The sequence below is a fragment of the Balaenoptera physalus genome (assembly GCF_965194825.1).
Source record: "Balaenoptera physalus genome assembly, chromosome: 12".
NCBI classification, from domain to species: domain Eukaryota; kingdom Metazoa; phylum Chordata; class Mammalia; order Artiodactyla; family Balaenopteridae; genus Balaenoptera; species Balaenoptera physalus.
Genome location: NC_138897.1, coordinates 75,618,620 through 75,638,482, shown reverse-complemented (window position 1 = coordinate 75,638,482; position 19,863 = coordinate 75,618,620). Strand labels below are relative to the sequence as shown.

Below are 19,863 nucleotides of genomic sequence, written 5' to 3'. Positions count from 1 at the left end.
GGTGGAAAGTTCATTTATATATTATCTCTTCAACTAGGACTAGAGCCTCTAATTTTTACACTCTGCATAGCTGTCTTGGGCAGCAAGGAAAATCTAATGCACTTAAAATTCAAGCTGCATTTAAAGAAATTCAAGCTACAATACTAGCTATTTTGAGGGAACAGGTTATATACATGTGCCAAACATAGCTAGCAAAATAACTAACATAGAATAAAAACTGATTATTCAAGTCCATTTTTTCCTTTCATATCTGCAAATTGAATCGCCACTATTTTGAACATGTTCAATGTGCTAAATGCCAGATTCTTGTCTGCCCTTTCCCACATCCTGTGGATCTCTTCCAGTGACTTCAGAGGAAATTCTGTGGTCAAAAAGATATGAGTATGTAAAAGAGAAAAATGAGGGTTTCATTTCTAATTGATGTAAATGAGACATCAACAGGACAACAAAGACACAAAATAAAAAGAAACTGGTTCATGAATGCAAATGTAGGAACTGGTATGCTGTTAAAACACAACAACAAAATAAAGGCTAAATTTTTCTTTTAAAGGGATAAAGGATGAGTCTTTGATCCTGGTGTAAATTTAAAAACATTCTTACGTATCTCTTTTCCAAAGCATCAAAACAACCTTGAATCCTGTCAAGAAATAAATGTTTGGTGTCAATTTGGACTAGATGCAAAGCCAAAAAGAATCCCAAGTACAAAACTGATTTGTTTTTTGCTTTGAAATACATTAAATTGATAACCATTTCACCTTTCCCATTTAATCATTTTTTAGAAATTCCTGTATCTTTTAATATGTTGATAGTACTTTATAAATAATACGTAAGCAATTTTGAGGTAGGGAATCACATCTTATTTTTTTTTTTGGCCTCCTATAATATTTAGGACACTGACATGCATATGATGAGTAATCAAATTTTGATTGATATTTTTCTTTCTTATATAAAGTCCATTTTCTTCAAAAACAAAACTAAATCAGTATCTTAAAATAATATTGAATAATTGTTACACATTTCTAGGAAATTAAAAAAAAAAAGAAGAAGATGAAAAGAAAGAAAGGAAGAAGGCAATAGTTTTAAGGAAATGATCTTACCAAATAAAGTCTTATGGGTAATTTCAGCTATGATAAAAATAATGTTGTTCAACTTTGGTGGAATTTCAATTACTTACCACTTGATAATATGCAGTGACCCAGGACATTTTTTGTCTTCTTGGAGGATTTTTAAACTGAGGTCTACAAAAATAGAAACAGTCTGTTATACTAAAATTGTCCCTACTAAATAAGGGTATTTCCTTTCATGATTTTATTTATATAACTTACTTAGTTTATAGCTTATAAAAACATTTTGAATCACTAAATATCTAATTTAAAAATAAATCCTATGTTGATAATTGACTTAGTTCCCATTTTTATTATAGATTAGCAGTCTTCCCTTCTACAATGTAGCACAACTGAGTTGGTTGCAAAATCAATTTGTGTCACTTCTTTGCTTCTGCTGAATTCTAAGTTATCATAAGGTAGTACTGAGACCATCTCCATCAACCAATTTAAAACATACACCTCAGTCTCAAATCACTTCTCTGGTATTTCTCTCTCTTTCTCAATGAAAGAAAAAAAGGATGCAAAATGTTTCCATGGATTATTCTCAAATATTAATTTCCATCTGAAATTCAACTACCTTACTATAGGAAGGAAGAATAAGAAAATCACATTAAAAGTTTTGGTTTAGATCAGTCTAAAATCAATTACTGATTCATGTATGACTTTGTATAAATCACTTCACCTTTTCATATTGTTTTCCTATCCTAAAATTGATGTTACCTCTATTGCTATTGAGAGATATGAAAATTATTCCATATTGGTATAACATTTAGAGATTGCCAAAAAGAGAGCAACTTAGGAGTACTGGGCATTTTTATGATATATGCTACTTTAAGTACAAACACTGAGAGGGAGATATATAACTTCCATTAAAACTGTCACAAAAAATAAAGCTATAAACAATGGTATTGCCCTCCATGCACAGGTTAGTGATTGGCACACAATAAGTGCTTAATTAATTACTCCAAACATGTCTTTTTCCAATTCTATATTCCAAACAAGAGGAGAAACTGCAACTATATGCTACATATAAACATTTTCACTATTACAGATTTATATCCTATAGACCAAAAGAGGACATAACACAAATGAGGCTGTCACAGTTGCAAATATAATGCTTTTGTGTTTATAGCACACATGCATTTCATTGATGCTCATGTAGAGAATCAAAATGTTTAAGAAAATTAAATTGGAATGAGGCCTAAGTATATCATTAAATATAAATGTGAGAAATTTAAAGTAAAGTTAGATTTTGAAAAATAACATCTTAGAAGGAAACTTGTAGCCCTCTATATTTATTTTCCAAATGATACTTTCCCACTTTCATGACAAATCAGCAAAATTTTCTGAATTGTTATCACAATCCATCTTTTTAAACAAAAAGATTTTTGAAAAATTGAAGAGTCCTAGGTATATTCTTTCTAATACAAGAGAAGGAAAGGAGACAGAAACAGCTTGTAATACAAGGAAATGAGATCATGAGTTTAAGGACATAAGAAATAAAAGGAAGAAAAGTAGAAAAGACAGAAAATTAAGAAAAGAACAGAGCTGATTAGAATAATAATTGTCTACATATCCATGTTAATCAACAAATGGGTTTGGCATGGTTATGCATATTTTCTACATATTTGTATATGTTAACAGAAAGAATTAAACTTCTCAATTAAAATTCCTCAAGGCCAAAGTCTACCTCAAAGAAAAAAATTCAGTTGAGACACAAAATAGTGCAAATGTACAGCACCCAAATAGATTTCGATCTGGCTGCTGCTTTTGTAGGTACAGTTTAGAATTACTGGGCTTGTCCATACATATTTCTTTTCTCTTCATTCGGTGATTTGGTATCTAGCCAGGAACTAATGGTTCCTGTAAGTAAAACCACTAAACATAGTGAAATTAAAATGGAAAATGAATTAGCAAATTGATCTTAAAGAACCCATGACTTGGAATTAGCACACTCTGTGAGAAAGTAAAGTTTTACTCCTGCCAAATAGAGGAAAAGGGCTCCACCAGCCAAAGTAACCATTTAGTTAAACTTTACCATCCAAATGGTGTTCTCCGTAAGAGCTCTCTGGAAACAGGCCCCTTAGATATGTTATACATGAGATAGAAGTAGCAAAAAGTTGCTTCACCATTATCAATGACTCATGCTCATTAGTTATTTCAGATGGGAAAACTGTTTCCTGGGAGGGGGGGAAAATGAAAAAGATTAGTATTCTTTAATATATTCAACCCATCATGCCATTACCACAAGTAAAATGGAAAGATTTTTCAAGACCTCAAATCTGATACCTTTATAGATAATCAAAAGGAAACTGGGCTTTGAATATTGCATCAGATTAGATCTTCACTGGCAAGGCAAAGAAGAAGGGCAGAGACGGTTATCCAAGTAATTCAAGACTGATATAATTTATTTTACAATGACCCATAGATTTAGGCAAAACGGGGAGTTTTACTATGATTATATAATCTTCCCTTTCATACACTCCTCAGAACCCACTGCAATCTGTCTTCCACCCCCTCTGTTCTATCCTATTCTCTCCTAAGTCACCAAGTACATCCTATCATTGACCTCATCTCGGTCCTCGTACTGTGTAAACTCCTCTGCAGTGCTTAACACTTTTGCCCACACTCTCCTCTCTCTCAGCTGCCATAACACTATTTTCTTTTTTTTTTTTCCCACCTATCCTCCATATCTATCTCAATCTCTTTAATTTTTTTCCAGTTTTTCTGCCCTTTAAATGTTGCTCCCACCCCAGAATTCTGTCTTCAGTCTTTTCTCTTTTCATAGCTCTCTCTTCTTGGGTAATTTCATCTAGTCTCACTGCTTCAGCTACAGCCTATACAGAGAAAATTTGAAGTCCTTATTTCTGTTCTGAGCCCTACTTCCATTTGTCTATTTTCTAAACATCTGTACCTAGACCACTTTGTAGACCCCTCAAACTCAGTTTATCTCTATCACCCTGACTGAAACCTGATCCCAAGTTTCATTCTCAGACAACTGGATCAGCATCCACTCCAATCATCCAAGCTAGAAGTAGAGTCATCTTCGGCTTCTCTCTCTCCTCCATTCCCCATATCCAATCACAAAGTCCTATTCTCTCTAGGAGAGTTCTCAAATCTGTTTTCTCCTTTCTCTTCTCACTGCCACTGCCTTGGCTCAGGACATTGTCACTTCTCCCCTTTATTACTGTAGTTGCCTCTGACCTCCCTGCTAACGGTTCCTTTCATTCAATCTGTCCTTCATACTGCCAACATTATTAACTTTAAAGAATACAAATCTTATCATGACACTCCCAGTGTTCATACAGGATAGAGTTCAAGTGTAGCGTTTGAGAACTGTCAAAATCTTATCTTTGCCTAGCTTCTCTCTCATCTCCCACCCCTCCCTTCTGCCCCTCATCCCTTATCCCCTCCTATGCACCCTACTCTCTAGCCATGTGGAACTACTATTCATCTACTATTCTACTACCATGTATTTCCACATCTTTGTGCTTTGCTTAAGCAAAAGTTCTGCAGTATAAGTGACTCTCACAGATAAAGCTGAGTGCAAGAAACCTGATACAATTGAGTACTAAAGTATGATTTCATTTATATAAAGTACAAAAGCAGGTGAAACTAATCTATGCTATTAGAAGTCAGAATGGTAAATCTCTGATTACCTCATTCAAATTCAGAGGTCTTTTTTACTATACTGCACAGTTTCAACTCTTGAAGTTTTAATAATTCTGTTAGTTAGAGGCAGGTACTACCCACAAATATGCATTTAGATGAAAGAGAACGCCCCAGAAGCTTTTCTATATCTATATCTGGTTCTAGAATATCTTCAGGACATTCTAGACATGATTTTGCAATGTAAGCTTGCTTCCTCTTTAGTACACTACATAGCGAAAATGAATTATCAGTTCATCATTTTGTCAAACCATATTATATTCAGTTGTTAAAAAGATACATAAAATTATTCTTGCATGTATGATAGGAACTTTGGGGACAAATTAATATGGATCTTAAAAGTCAGGCTAAGGAATTTATGCTTTATTCTGTAACCAGTGGAAAGGCAGCAGGTTTGATTAGGAGAGTGAGTAGAATAATTGTTTTACGAATATTAAGCTATAGCAGAAGTAGGAAAGATTAACGTTGCAGGAGAATTAGGTATGTATTGTGCATGTGTGTGTATGTGTATGTGTGTAAAATTTTACAGAAAATTGCTTTTTGTACCCATAGATCCTGAGAAATTAAGGTTCTTTGGGGGTAATTGGGTAATAGCTGGCATGGCATGCATGTATAATAACTTATTGAAAACATGCCAAAATTTTGAGGCAATACTTGAGTAATAACCACTTGTAAAATTAAATAGCCTAAAAATATAAAGATGTTTACTTTAAATATAGAATCTAAAAGGCCATTTGTAATAATGAAGATCAATGATTGGAAAAGGCCTCTAGAATTCTGTTACTTTTCTATACTCCAGGGATTTTTTTCTCAGCTCAGTTGATCTAATACTTTAAGGGTTATCATTCACGTTTTTATAAATGTCTAATACATGAAAATACTGTGGCTTGATAATAGAAAACACTATTATAAATTATTTTAATAAGAAATTGTGCTAATGATATAAGTAATGTTTGACAGCTCAGCTGTCAAGCTACATGACCTATGGCAAGTTACTTTACTTCTCTGAGCTTCAGTTTTCCCCTTATTTCAAGGTTTAAGTGAAATAATAATATAAAGCCCTTGGCACAGTGCCCAGCACATGGTAAGTGCTGAATAAATGTTAGCTTCTATAGTTTTATTATTGTTGTTTTAAGTATTAAATAGCAAAATCATACAGTCACTTAAAATTTACTGGAAGAAGTAGCTCATGCAGTCCAAACTACAAAGATTTGTTTATATCAAAAGGTCAATTTGTTAATTTACAGTGAGAAAAATAACTGCCAAGCTGATTGCAATTCATATACCCAGCTCAGCATTTTCACCCCGGGAAGGGTTTCCTAAGTGGAAACGCAATGAGATCAGGAGTTGGCTTGGTGAGTATATTGAATTTGAGCCAGAAAGATGACTGCTTTCTCTCTGCCCTAATTCTCTTTCAACTTCAATCTTCCCTGACTCTGCTACAGCTTAATATTCCTAAAACATTATTTTACTCACTGTCCTGGTGAAACCACTGACTTTCCATTGATTACAGAATAAAGCATAAATTCCTTAGCCTGGCTTTTAAGAACCACATTAATTTGTCCCCAAAGATCCTATTCAATTTTATTTCCTAGTTCTGTCCAACATGATGACACTCCACTCCAGTAAGGATGGAGTCTTTGTTATTCTCTGAAACATGCCATGCTCATTTCTTATTCTGAGCCAAGGCATATGCTAGTTTTTCCTCATGGAATTCTCTTCTCTCTCCTCTCTCCTAATCCTTTTCATTATTTAAGGTCCACCTTAAGTCCTATCTCCTTCATGAGGAATATACAAACCATTCCAGTCTATATAAAATCTCTAAATTCCTATAATTGGTATTGCTTTACTCTTTTCACATATATTTAATGCATATACTGCTTTGTATATTGACTTACCTCCTGTAAATCTTATTTCCCTAACCAGATTATAAACTTCTAGAATGTGAAGATTCTTTTTTTTTATTCTCTCAGAGAATAACACAGCATTACATATATATTATATAATATTAAGCACTCAATGAATCAATGAATGATTAATGAATGTCATGGGACAAGATAAACTTGCCCAGGTGAACCCAGCAAGGTTGCCTGGCCCTGGTATGCTTCCCCAGGGCCCCAGGATCCTAGTTTCTCTAAGTGCTCTCTCCTTCAGTTCTTATAATTACAACACAGTGTGCATTAGAAGCGTCCTAATTGTGTCAGGAAGTGAACGTCTAACAAAGAACCATTCTCTTTAAACATCTTTTTTTTGTTTCTGATTTCTTTTCCTCTACAAAGTCTAAATATATAAACATGAAACAAGCACCCAGTAAGTTATTTTGTAGAAATCTATTCTAATTTCCTGAACATCCTCAGTCCATTTGCCAGTTAAAATGTAGACATACTCTGCCAGAATATTATGTGCCAATTAACTGAAAAACTGCTGTTTAAAAAAACACCAAAGATTAAAGTCATGATTCTGAACTAACTCACTAAATAGTCATTGATTTTCTTTTAATTCTTAATAAATACCTTAGGTGCCTTGTGAATTCTGATAGAGTGAGAGAGCTGAGCAGTGGCCATTATAGCAATCTATCAAGGATTCTTTTAACAAGTCTAACCTGTAAAAGAAAAAAAATTAGACACCTTGTCTAACGTAATCCTTATTGTGAATTTTCCAAAGAACTATATAATCAGCATTTGATTGTATTCTTTTGAAAATTAGTTTAATAAACATTTTTATCTCCCCTACCAATTTTCTATAAAGTAAGATCTCTGGATTAGTTTTTCCAACCACCCGATAAAAATTTAAGTTGACTTACTTGTTCCCAAATACATTTGGAGGGGAAAAATAAATTGTAAATCCCCTAAAGATTCAACAGTATATTTTACTCATCCTTGTTATTCCCTCAGAGTGTAACAGTGCTCTCTATATAACAGGGGCTCAAAAATACTTCTTGAATTAACTTCATGTGTAACTGATTTTCAAAGTAAACTCAAAAGTTAAAGTTTACACTTCATACTCATTAGGATGGCTATTCAAAAAAGTGGAAAATAACAAGTGGAGGTGAAGATGTGAAAAATCGGAATCCTTGTACACTGCTGGTAGGAATGTAAAATGGTGCAGCTGCTGTGGAAAACAGTATGGAAGTTCTTCAAAAAGTTCAATAGATTTACCATATTACCCAGCAATTCCACTTCTAGGTCTAAACTCAAAAGAATTGAAAGGAGGGATTCAAACAGATTACACACCAATGTCCACAGCAATATTATTTACAATAGCCAAAAGGTGGAAACAACCCAAATGTCCAACAACAGTTGAACAGATTTTTAAAATGTGGTATATACGATGGAATATTATTCAGCCTTAGAAAGGAATGAAATTTTGATACATGTTGCAACATGGATAAACTTGAAAACTTATGCTAAGTGAAATAAACCAGACACAAAAGGACACATATTGCACGATTCCACTTATATGAGGTAGAGATACCTAAAGTAGTCAAATTCATAGCAACAGAGAATAGAATAGAGGTCACCAGGGGCTGGAGGGTAGAAAGAATGGGGAGTTCAATGGGTACAGAGTTTCTGTTCAGGATGATGAAAAATTTTTAGAAATGGGTAGTGGTGATGGTTGTACAACACTGAATGCACTTAGTGCCACTGAATTATACACTTAAGAATGGCTGACATGATGAATTTTATGTAATGTACATTTTGCCACAATAAAAAGCATTAATGTTTAAAATACATACAGTTTTCAATTCTGTTGCTTCACTAACAAAAAAGAAGTAAATTTCCCTTTTTCTTTTCAAAGGACTTAATTTATATTGTAGTTTCTTGTCAAGGTTTTATGGAGTTCTGACCAAAATATCTGTAAATAACCCACTTAAAGAAATTCCATTCTGGAACACTCAGGATAGCCTGTGACTTGTTTTTGTGTACAAATTAATGCAAGATTCTGGAAGATTTTGCAAATAAAAGAGGGCAGAATTATTTAGGGACACTGCCACAAGGTGGTGATAGAGATGATAAACAGGTAATACTTAATTTCTCTCAATTTACTTCTTCAGAGCAGCACTAGGGGACACTCTTTTACAAGATTTTATATGAGCCTTAAACCACCTAATGGTCCTTTGGTCCTTAATGATTCCAAGGTATCTTTTGTTGACTTCAGATTATATCCTTCATTTCTGAGTGTAACCTGACCCTTTCTTAGCTTTTGGTGCTCTTCAAGGGTTCTGTCCTAGGAGTTTTTTTTCTTTTTTTAACTTCTAAACACACTCCCTGGATGAACAAATACTTTCCTGTTGTTTCAATTACTATTTCTATTCTAACGACTCTTAGATGTATACCCCCAACCTAGGTTTCGCTGGGGAGTTGCAGATCTAAACCTCTGACTATGAGCCAGTTCCAATTTGATGTTCCCAGCATATCCAAATGTGAACTCTTTTGCCCGAAACCTATTTCTGTACCTTAGCTAAGTGAATGACAACATCAAATACCTAGATGCTCAAGCCTAAAAACTATGACTCAACCCTGTTCCCTCCCTCATTCCCACATCCAGTCTCCTAATATTTCTCAAGTGTCCACTCCTCACTTTATACACATTGTTGTCATCTATGCTTCAGATCAGATCAGCCTCATCTTTTGCCTGGATTTCTTCAACCACCAGTCTGCCTGTCACTGGTCTTACCCTTCTCCAGTCTGCTCTTTGTATTGCAGCCAGAGTATTCTTTTTAGAGTACAAACTTGACTGTGTAACTTCCTCGACTGAAATACTTCAGTGGCTCCCCACTGTCCTCAGGATGAAATCCAAACTCCTTACCATAGCCTCAAGATCTGGCTCATGCCTCTTTAGCCACATCTCTAACCATTTTCCCTTACACTTTTATGCATCAGCTATTCTTATCTACTTTAATTAACCTATATTCTCTCTAGCTTTCAGGCTTTGGTAATGTTCCTTCTGCCTGAAACATCCTCCTCCCTTTCCAATTCCTACTCGTCTTCTAGACATGGCTTAGTATAAGTTTCTCAAGGAATTATTCCCTGGTTCACCACCAAGTCTGGGTTATGTGCCCATTGTAATATATTCCATATCATTTTGCATTTATGTATCCACCCCACCCTGCTGTGAGATAATGTGAGGGCAAAGTTGTATCTGCCTAGTTCATTCTATATTTTTTAAGGTTTTTTTAAGGTACAATTCAGTAGGTTTTAGTATATTCACGAAGTTTTGCAACCATCACTACCATCTAATTTCAGAAGATTTTCATTACCCTAAAAGAAACCCCATACCCACTAGCAATCACACCTCATTTTCCCCTCGCCTGACTCCTTGCAACCATTCATCTATTTTTCATCTCTATGGATTTGCTTATTCCAGACATTTCATATAAATGGAATCATATATAAACTTTTGTGTCTAGTTTAGCTCATTCTTGAATCCTTAGCACCATGACAGTACTGGAATAAAGTAGGTAGGTGCTCAAAAAATATCTGCTGAATCAATAGAGAAGTACTACATGAACAAGGAAAAAGTAAGGGTCTAGAATAGAATTACAGAATTTTAGAAGTAGAAGGAACTTTAAATGTCATCTAGTCCAAACATCTAATTTTCTAGATGAGAAAATCAAGGTCCAAAAAAGTCAACTGACTTACTCGAGGTCAATCAGAACTGAGAATAAAAATCAAGAAAATTTGACTCACAATTTAGGGGTTTTTCTACAATGACTGTTCGTAATGAAATTCCCCTTGCTTTCATTCCATCTAAAATACTGCATTACCAACACCTTCTTAGTTGCTGGGCTTGCTTGCTTATTTCTAAACATGGTAGGGTCTCTTTTTGGTGTCCTGAAATAAACTGGCTTCAGGAAGGCAAAAAAGATCTAAATAATTATTTTAAATAGCCAGGCTCCTTTCAACCCCTAACTATTCTGTTGCTACTGTTTTTATCCCTTTGAGCAGGTGTTTTGTGGAGGTCTCCTATTCAAGTACAAACTCTGCTTAATTTTGAAAGCTCACAAGCTGACAGCCCCAGGAGGTATGACTCTACAGATCATGTACTCTCAGAGAATTACTCTGATATTATTTTTTATCACCTTGTTCTGACTCATTATCTAAAACCTAAGAGAGATTTCATAACTATGGGTTTTAAGAACAGAACTTTAACTTCCAAATGTCTTTGACTTATATATTTGCTTGTATATTGGATCCACAAACATCTGAAACTTCACAGGGCATCAATACATTCACTCTTATGCTTGATATGTCTACTCTGTGACAAGGATTATGATCTTCTTGAGAAAAACAAAATTTCTGTGTTTTCTCAGATAAGACTCACTCTGGGCTTACTTCTTGACCTACATCACAATTGCCCTATTTAAAATGGTGGCACAATTACTCTTTTACCCTTTTATGCGTGAATCCAAGATTCATATAAAAATTAACCAGCTGTTGTTTAGTTTCTGAAGGCCTAAGCCACCTTTTTTTTGGGAGGGGCTGGGGGTAGGTGGCATTCTGAGTGACACACAAAAAAAAGTTTCATTACATTTGCCCAAAGACAATAATAGTTGATTTCCTAATGCTCTTCACCCATCTTTCCCAATCTTCCAAAACCATTTTTTTTAAACAGGAAAATCCCTTTTCTATCAAATGTATAATATCCAACAGCTAGATTCTAAAATGCAGCTAGATGACCTTCCATACATGTGTATGGTATGAAGGATGGCTTTACTCAAAGGAAGTACATGCCAACATAAATGGGCTCAAATCAGAGTTGGAAGGGGGAGGAGACATCCTCTAAAACTAATCCAATCCTTTCATTTTAAAGAAAAGGAAAGTCAGTTCAGTGGAGGAAGGATAGTCTTTTTAACAAACAGTGCTGGAACAACAGGACATCCATAGACCAAAAAACCCCGAAAACCTTCAACCTAAATCTGACACCATATACGAATATTAATTCAAAATGGATCATAGATTTAAATGTAAAATATAAAGCAGTACAAAGAAGAGGAAAGTGAAGTCCAGCAAGGGAACATGGTTTGCCAATGGTCACCCTGTGACTCAGAGGTTTCACAGAGTTTGCTCCCATAAATTATTATTCTCCATTTTAACAAATCCCATTTGGTCCTGTTAATTCCCCTACTCCGTGCTCACTCAGAGTAAATGGTTTCCACTATATTAACTGGGTATTTATTCATGCTCTTTTGGTTTTTTAATATCTTCTTCAGGCTACTTCAATTATTCATTCTATTCAACATTTACTGGGCGACCACCACGTGCTAGTCTTCGTGTAGGCTTACAAAGATGTAAAATACTGTTCCTATGTCAAGAGATTTATGGCCCAATGGGGGAGAAATTAGATTATTATCCTAGTCAGATTAAAACTCCTTTACGGGCAAGAACCGTACTTTTTCTTCATTTTCACCAGCCAAGTAACATGATGTACTGCACACCGAGTCCAGTGCTCTGCACAATTGAACACATTTTGGTGATTGGTTAATCTTGAGTTTCAAGACACTCTCTCCCCTGCACTGTTTGGGGAACTAAAGTCCATGAGATTAAACAGCAAATCCTGGATAAGGCGAAAGAGGAGCTGAGGTCATTCCGTGGGGACTCACACCTCTTGGTCTGCGCCAGCCATTGATTCTCACAGAACACCTCAATGGCTGGAGAAAACCTGACCTGGAAGATAGACAGCCCTCCCCACAAAGCTCCCGATCCGACTGATTGCAACACGCAGGTGTCGGCCGGAATAAGAGCTTGGCTGCCGATTGCCCGCCGCTGCGTCCTTACCAGGACTGATTCCTTCTTTTCCACCACCATCTCAATTTAAAAGCTACCTTGATAGTGGGAATGTGAGTGTTCCCAGTACAATTCTCTCCACCCCCCCCACCCCACTTCCCCCACCCCCAGTAAATGTGAAATTTTTCATCATCAAGCGTTGGGGAGGGGGGTGGGGAATGCTACCTAGGGGTTCCCCTTTGTCCTTCCCCTCAGCCCCGGCCTTCCCGCTACTCCTCAGAATACTTCGGGCCTCACAGAAATACTTTCAAATCACACTTAAAGCCTCGAGGAAAAAGAAACGAAAAGGGGAAAAAAATAACCTAAAAGAACTAACGACGCTCAAGCGCCCTTTTTCTCCGTATGCCTCGCATCTGGACAGCCCTCACCTCAGCGGGTCGACGCCTCCCAGTGAGGGGGACTTAACGGCCTTTTCCGGCTCAAACTCTCCCTCGGGCTTATGAATAATCAACGAGGCCTTCCTGGGCGGGGCGAGACGCTTCATGAATAATTCATTACTTCTGCTCGCCTGAGCGGCCCGCCTCGCTCGGTCTCATGAATATGCAAAAAGAGGCGAGCGACGGCTAACGCGCCCCCAGCAAGCCCCGCCCTCCACGCCTGGCCTCCTGGCGCCCGCGGGGAGGTGGTTCCCAGCCCACCTGCCCTCAGGCTGCCGGCCCCAAGTCTCTCCTCCGGCGTTTCCCGCCCTTCCGAGGGCTCGCCGGGCGCTCCCGGACCTGAGGAAGCCGCGCCGAGCTCGAGGCGCCGCACACGGACCCCGACGGGGCCTTCGGCTCGGGGCTCCTCCGCCTGGGCAACCCTTACGTCGAGGACGGCCTGCTGCCGGCCTTCCTGAGGAGACACCTGCCCGCCGAGGTGAGGGGGGGCGGGGAGGACTTAGCGGGCCCGGAGGGGCCTGGGTTAGAGCCTGCGGGGCCGTGGGGTTAATGCGGGCCAAGGGCCCGGCCGGTGGTGGGGTTGGGGTGGGGGAGGGGAGGCTAGAGCCTGGAGGGAGCGGGTCGACGCAGAAGGGCGGTAGAGGCCCAGAGGACAGAGGTTTCGCGCGGGAGTGCATCTCCACTTCTTCCCTGTATGGACCCCCACTTTGCATTATTTTTAATATGCATTGGTAATAATGGAAATAAAATACGAATATGTGCTTCTCTTACACTGCCTCCTAACCTGGTCCCCTGCGCAGAGGTAACCCCAGTGAGCAGCTGGGTGTGGGTCTCCGCAGGTCCCTTTCCAGCGGATTCAGCTACACATCTAGTATCTTGTGGGGCTTCTTAGTGGTTCGTGGAGCCCCTGGATCCTCTGCAGTGGGGTTTCCTGAGAGAGTGGATGAAGCAGTGGGTCACTTGAAACCTGTTTTTACTTTGTTTCCACAGTAAAGGAAAACAAAAAAAAAGATTCAAGTTTGTAAAAAACATGAGTTTATAACCTAACGACTAAAACCAAACTTTGGGCAGTAAATTCCTTTTAGTGCAGGCTTTCTCAATCTCAGTAGTAGTACCCTCCCCACCTCAAATCGTTTGACAACCCAAAATGTCTCCAGACGTTGTCAGATGCCCCCTGGGGGACAAGATGGCCCTTAGTCAAGAACTACAGCTGACCCTTGAACAACTGGGGGGTCGGGGGTGCTGGCAGTCCACACAGTCAAAAATCCGCCTGTAAATTTGTAGTCAGCCCTCATTATCTGAGGTTCGGCATCCAAGATTTAAACCAGCTGTGGATTGTGTAGTATTTATTGAAAACAATCCACGTGTAGGTGGACCGGCGCAGTTCAAACCCGTGTTGTTCAAGGGTCATCTGTACTGCTTTAATTCTGTACTTTCCAGAAGTAACTGCTCTTTAAACCAACCATGCAGATGATCTGTCTGCTCCAGCCCTTTCCAGCCTTGGCATTTTCCTGCTTCCCTCTAGCTGAACCACTAGCCTGTGTGCTGGCTGTGCTCACTTGAGGTCCCAGTCAGCTAACCACTACCATCTCCAAAGAGCCTTCCCTATGCTGAAGTCCACCCCCCTACCACACCACACCACACCACACACACACACACACACAGTTATTCTCTCTCATTATCACTCTGTTTTCTTCCTAGAACTAATCACAATCTGGAGTTCATTTATTTGTTAACCTGTTTTTCTTTCTTCACCACCTAGAATGCAAGTAGGCTTCATTAGAGGCCTGATCTCTTCAGGTCACCCCAGGATCCCCAGTGCCCAGCACAGTAATCACTTAATAAACTTGGTGGACTGAGACAGTAAATTACCCTCTCTTCCTCCCAAGAGTTTCTGTGGGGTTTCTCCTACTCCTTTCCATCCACATTCCCTTCTGGGCTCCTCTGTGACCTTTGTTTAGAACTTAAATGGATGAATGAGCACCTAGGAACTGCGGGTGAAGCCTTCACTTTTCCCACTGACTTACCCACTCTTTGAGGGCAGAAACTGTCCTTTACTATATTCATTGAAGGTATTCATATTGTTGAATGAACTATTTGATGACTTAAGGAAAAATATTAGACAATTAAAAATTGATCATGCTAAAAGGGGCTTTAGAAATTATCAAAGAACTTTACAGATAAGAGTTTAGGTAATTTGCTCAAGGTCCCCAGGCTTGTTGAGAGGCCAAGTCACAGGTACAACCCATGGTATCACACCTCTCATTTCAAGGCTTTTTCTTATCTCCAGCCAGTCTAGTTTCTGATTACTTTTCTGTGAACCTGACTTACAGCTCAAACACAAAAATCCCAAGCCCAAGACTTTTTTTTTTTTTTTTTTTGGCTGCTTTGGGTCTTCGTTGCTGAGCATGGGCTTTCTCTAGTTGTGGTGAGCGGGGGCTACTCTTCGTTGCAGTGCGCAGGCTTCTCATTGCGGTGGCTTCTCTTACAGAAAAGCCTGCACACCGTAACGAAGAGGTGGCTTCATTTGCGGAGCATGGGCTCTAGGCGTGCGGGCTTAGTTGCTTCGCAGCATGTGGGATCTTCCCGGACCAGGGCTCAAACCCATGTCCCCTGCTTTGGCAGGCTGATTCTTAACCACTGCGCCACCAGGGAAGTTCCAAGACTTACTTCTTGTCAACTAAAAGCTTTTGCGCTTGTGTTCTTCATCTTTTGATTAAATCCAGCCCTGGGGATAATGGCCTAATAAACTCAAAAGTGCTATATGGTATTCAAACAATTTTCCATTTTCTTTTATGCGTTTCAGTGTTAAGAGATTGGAAATTGTCCCTGTCAAAACAAAGTATCTTGTTTGTTTTGGAATGGAAAAATGTACATTGTAGGAGAAAGTGATCATTGTTTAGAAATTTCCAAATAACCAGTTGTTAAAGTTTTGCCAAATCCTGTATCCAGTAGTAAAATAACATGTGAAACAGATGAAAATGGGGGGGGGGGAGGATCTTTTTTGAGAAGACTTTTCATTGCCTAAAGTTGACCTTTCTCTCTTTAGACACGTGTTTCCTTTTTACTCTGTGTACCTGAAACAGTTGTCATTCATTAGTTTCTAGTTAGACCCTTGCTTTTTGAGAACTAAAGACCATTCAGGGTTCCTTCTTTCCTCTTCTTGATCATTTTATATAGGTAGCACCTGGTTAATAGAGTCTTGTGGAGTCATGCTCTCAGCTTTTAGAATTTTGCAGTTTTTTTCTGAGGTGTGTGACAGCACACTGCATCACAGGAAGTAGAAATAGCTTTTGTCTGACTCACTGAAACTTTCCCCCATCGAATTCAGTTTAACCCTGGAAATCTTTTCCAAAAGATGGGTTACTTGAGGGTTATCAAAATAGACATATCGAATATAAAATGTATTCTCAGGAAGACATCTCTAAATCTTTCTCCCTCTTCAGTGCACATAGTCATGATACCAAATACAGAGAAAAGAGATTGAGGTTTGGGGAGCAACTACTCTTAACATCATCAAAACTTCTAGTCATCATAAAGCTGACACCACCGTATTTATTCATTCATCAAACATTTGTTTTGCACCTACCATTTATAAAGCACTCTGCTTGGCCTTGTGGGGACCAGAGAGATAATGACTTGGTCCCTGAGCTGTGGAAGTTTACAGTTTAGTAAGAGAGGGAGACCTGTAAACACATTACTCACATAGAAAATAATTTGCAAATATTAATGGAGGTACAAATTATATGATAGAGTGTAGAGAAGGAAGGTATGCATTGTGAATGGGGAATCAAGACAGCTTCACAAAGGAGGTGGCATTTTAGGAGGAGAATGTGTATATATAATTTCCTTTGCACATTTCTTGGCAGTGATTTAGGCCACTTCAAACCAATAAAAGCAGACATTTTGCTCACCGCTTTAGAACTAGGAAAGAAAAGAAGATGTAAGATCCTTTCTTTCCACTCTTGTCAGCAACAAGCTTCTGAAAGCTAAATGTTGCCTTTGCAATCCCAGGTGCCTCACTCATGGTTAAGAGGAGAGCTCCAGATGCATTATTTTGAGCCCTCTCATTTCTGCGTTAGGGTGTTATTTTCATTGGGGCATACAGTATACATTAGCCATGTGATTTTTTTTTTTTTTTTTTTGATCAGTGGTGTTTATAGGCGTTTGTGAATGTGACTCTGAAATCCTAGAATTTTAAGTATTAAATGATTGAAAGTTTTTAATCAAGCCTCTGTGTGTAAATTGGCTATGCTGCCTTACTAATTTAGGTATTTTTTAGAGAGAAAGGCAAAGATAAAGAATTGCCAACTTGGCTTTAGCTTCTGAACTTGATCTATTCTTTGGCAGCCAAAGAGAAGCCAGTCAATAGGAAATAAGCCCCGACTATAAAGTCTAAACATATGCTCCTGCTGCTTCTGCCCATACACTGTCAACCTAGAAAATATAATTCCATGTGTAGGTAGCAGTTTATTATGGCATTCATGCCCACTCAAGAGTTGCATATCAATTTCTGCATCCTTTGAATTGATCTTTTCTGACTGGCAGAAGAATCTCCATGTGGATTGTGTGTTTCTGGGGAAAGCCTAGGGTTTAACGAATTGGAACAGGAAATGACAGAGGCTGTAAGTGACAGGCTGCTGCCTGCTTGAGTGCCCCGACTGAAAAATAATGTCAAGGAAGATATTGAATGCTCAAACATTATAGAAATGTTCTATTTGGCTACTTAGTTCTGTTTTCTGCTGACTATGACGTTTTGTTGACATGTAAGATTATGTTATTCCTCTTAATGTTTATCATTTAATAGAAAAGGTTTCAAATGAAGTAGATTTTTAAACTGCCTTTCTGTGATTGCAACTTGGTACCTCTGTACAGAGATCTGAGATGAGGTGATGTTCAAAATTTGCCACACTACTGACAGCCCATATTTTGAGGCCCTTTACTTTCTACACATTTTGATGCTTGGAAAATGACAGTTACCAAAAATGGTTTAGAACTCCTATGAGAACACAGTCCAACCTCAGCCCCATGAGGGGCTTTTTTTCCCCTTCCTTTAGTTTATACTAACCTAATGATAAATGTGTAAGTACTAACAACCTCTGACTGAGATGGTGCCTAATTTAAGATTCAGAATACTTATGATCTTAGCATGAACTGAATATAACGATACAAGACATCTGAGGCAGGCGTTTCTAACAACTCTCTTCATTAAACAAACAAAAACCAATTCCCTCCTACCAAGAGAAAGGTTAAACAACTGGAAAGTGAGACATTACACAGAAATTACCAACATAGCTTTAAAAATGAAAGGGAGAAAGAATTGCAAGAAGGTATCATTTAGAGGTTTGCTATAACTTACACCTAGGAAAGCTATACCAGAAAGCCAGATTTCTTTGACGGTCATATTCTCAAATGTGCCAGGGGCTATGTTAACCTCAGTCATGTCAGTGCATAGCACAGAAGATTTACCGTAGATAGAGGCATTGGGAGAATTTAAAGTATGACCTCATCAATAACCTGTGGATATACCCCCCACCAACCTTTATTTGTTGAAAAGTGACTAGGCATAAGACTTACTCAATAAATACATTGAGTGAATGCACATATGTTACTGGAAGAATCCCAAATACCCAAGCAATTAACTGGAATATGTTCAAATTATGCATAATGGATTGATCTTTGAAAAGATGCATTGAAAACTTCCTATTTCTGTTGATAATATTATTTTTCCATTTATCTAATTTGAAACCATTATCTGTGTGTTAACTTTTTGTATATTTATTTTTATTTATTTATATTTATTTTGGCTGCGCCAGGTCTTAGTTGCGGCTTGTGGGATGGGATGGATCTTCGTTGTGGCATGCGGGCTCTTAGTTGTGGCATGCATGCCGCGGGATCTAGTTCCCCGACCAGGGATCGAACCTGGGCCCCCTGCATTGGGAGCGCAGAGTCTTACCCAGTGGACCACCGGGAAGTCCCTGTGTGTTAACTTTTTATTCAAGTATAGTGTACATACAGAAAACCATCCTCTTTTTTCTTTTTATTGAGGTATAGTTGATTTACAGTACTATATTAGTTTCAGGTGTACAACATGGTGATTCAGAGTTTTAGATTATACTCAATTTAATTATTATAAAATATTGGCTGTATTCCCAGTGCTGTACAACATGTCCTTGTAGTTTATTTTGTATATAGTAGTTTGTACCTCTTAATCTCCTACCCCTATGTTGCCCCTCCTTCCTTCTCTCTCCCCTCTGGTAACCACTAGTTCTCTATATCTGTGAGTCTTTTTCTATTTTGTTATATTCATTTGTTTGTTTTATTTTTTAGAGTCCATATATGAGTGCTAACGTATATTTGTCTTTCTCTGACTTATTTCACTAAGCATAATACTCTTCAGGCCCATCCATGTTGTTACAAAGGGCAAAATTTTATTCTTTTTTATGCTAAGTAGTATTCCAGTAGTATTATGTGTATATGTGTGTGTATCACATCTTCTTTATCCATTCCTCTGTTGATGGACACTTAGGTTGCTTCCATGTCTTGGCTATTGTAAATAATGCTGCTATGAACATTGGGGTGCATTTATCTTTTTGAATTAGTGTTTTCGTTTTCTTCAGATATATACCCAGGAATGGAATTGCTAGATCACATGATAGTTCTATTTTTAGTTTTTCAAGGGACCTCTATACTGTTTTCTGTAGTGGCTGCACCAATTTACATTCCCACCAGGAGTGTACAAGGGTTCTCTTTTCTCCATATCCTTGCCAACATCTGTTACCTGTGGTCTTTTTGATCATAGCCTTTCTGATAGGTGTGAGGCAATATCTCATTGTGACTTTGATTTGCATTTCTCTGATTAGTGATGTTGAACGTCTTTTCATGTGCCTGTTGTTCACCTGTATGTCTTCTTTGGGAAAATGT

General features: G+C 38.2%; 2 protein-coding genes across 9 annotated transcripts in view; one reads left to right on the top strand and one right to left on the bottom strand.

Annotated features, from left to right (window-relative positions):
• HORMAD2 (HORMA domain containing 2) overlaps positions 1–7,367 on the bottom strand; it is a 70,313-nt gene extending 62,946 nt beyond the window's left edge. Inside the window, exons 1-4 of the mRNA XM_082417322.1 lie at positions 7,289–7,367; positions 3,145–3,286; positions 1,175–1,238; positions 601–637 (exon numbers count right to left, since the gene is read on the bottom strand). Of these exons, the coding sequence (XP_082273448.1) occupies positions 601–637; positions 1,175–1,238; positions 3,145–3,286; positions 7,289–7,339 (294 nt within the window). The 5' untranslated portion in view covers positions 7,340–7,367. The remainder of the gene's footprint in view (positions 1–600; positions 638–1,174; positions 1,239–3,144; positions 3,287–7,288) is intronic.
• LOC309639724 (uncharacterized protein) overlaps positions 1–19,863 on the top strand; it is a 177,775-nt gene that overhangs the window by 94,563 nt on the left and 63,349 nt on the right. For 4 of the 8 annotated variants that reach the window (XR_014251812.1, XR_014251814.1, XR_014251815.1 and 1 more), the window contains exon 1: positions 3,227–13,417. The gene's annotated coding sequence lies outside the window, so the exon portion shown is untranslated. Of the gene's footprint in view, positions 1–3,222; positions 13,418–19,863 lie in introns of those variants that run through there. The other 4 variants (XM_082417319.1, XR_014251813.1, XR_014251818.1 and 1 more) reach the window with 4 other exon arrangements.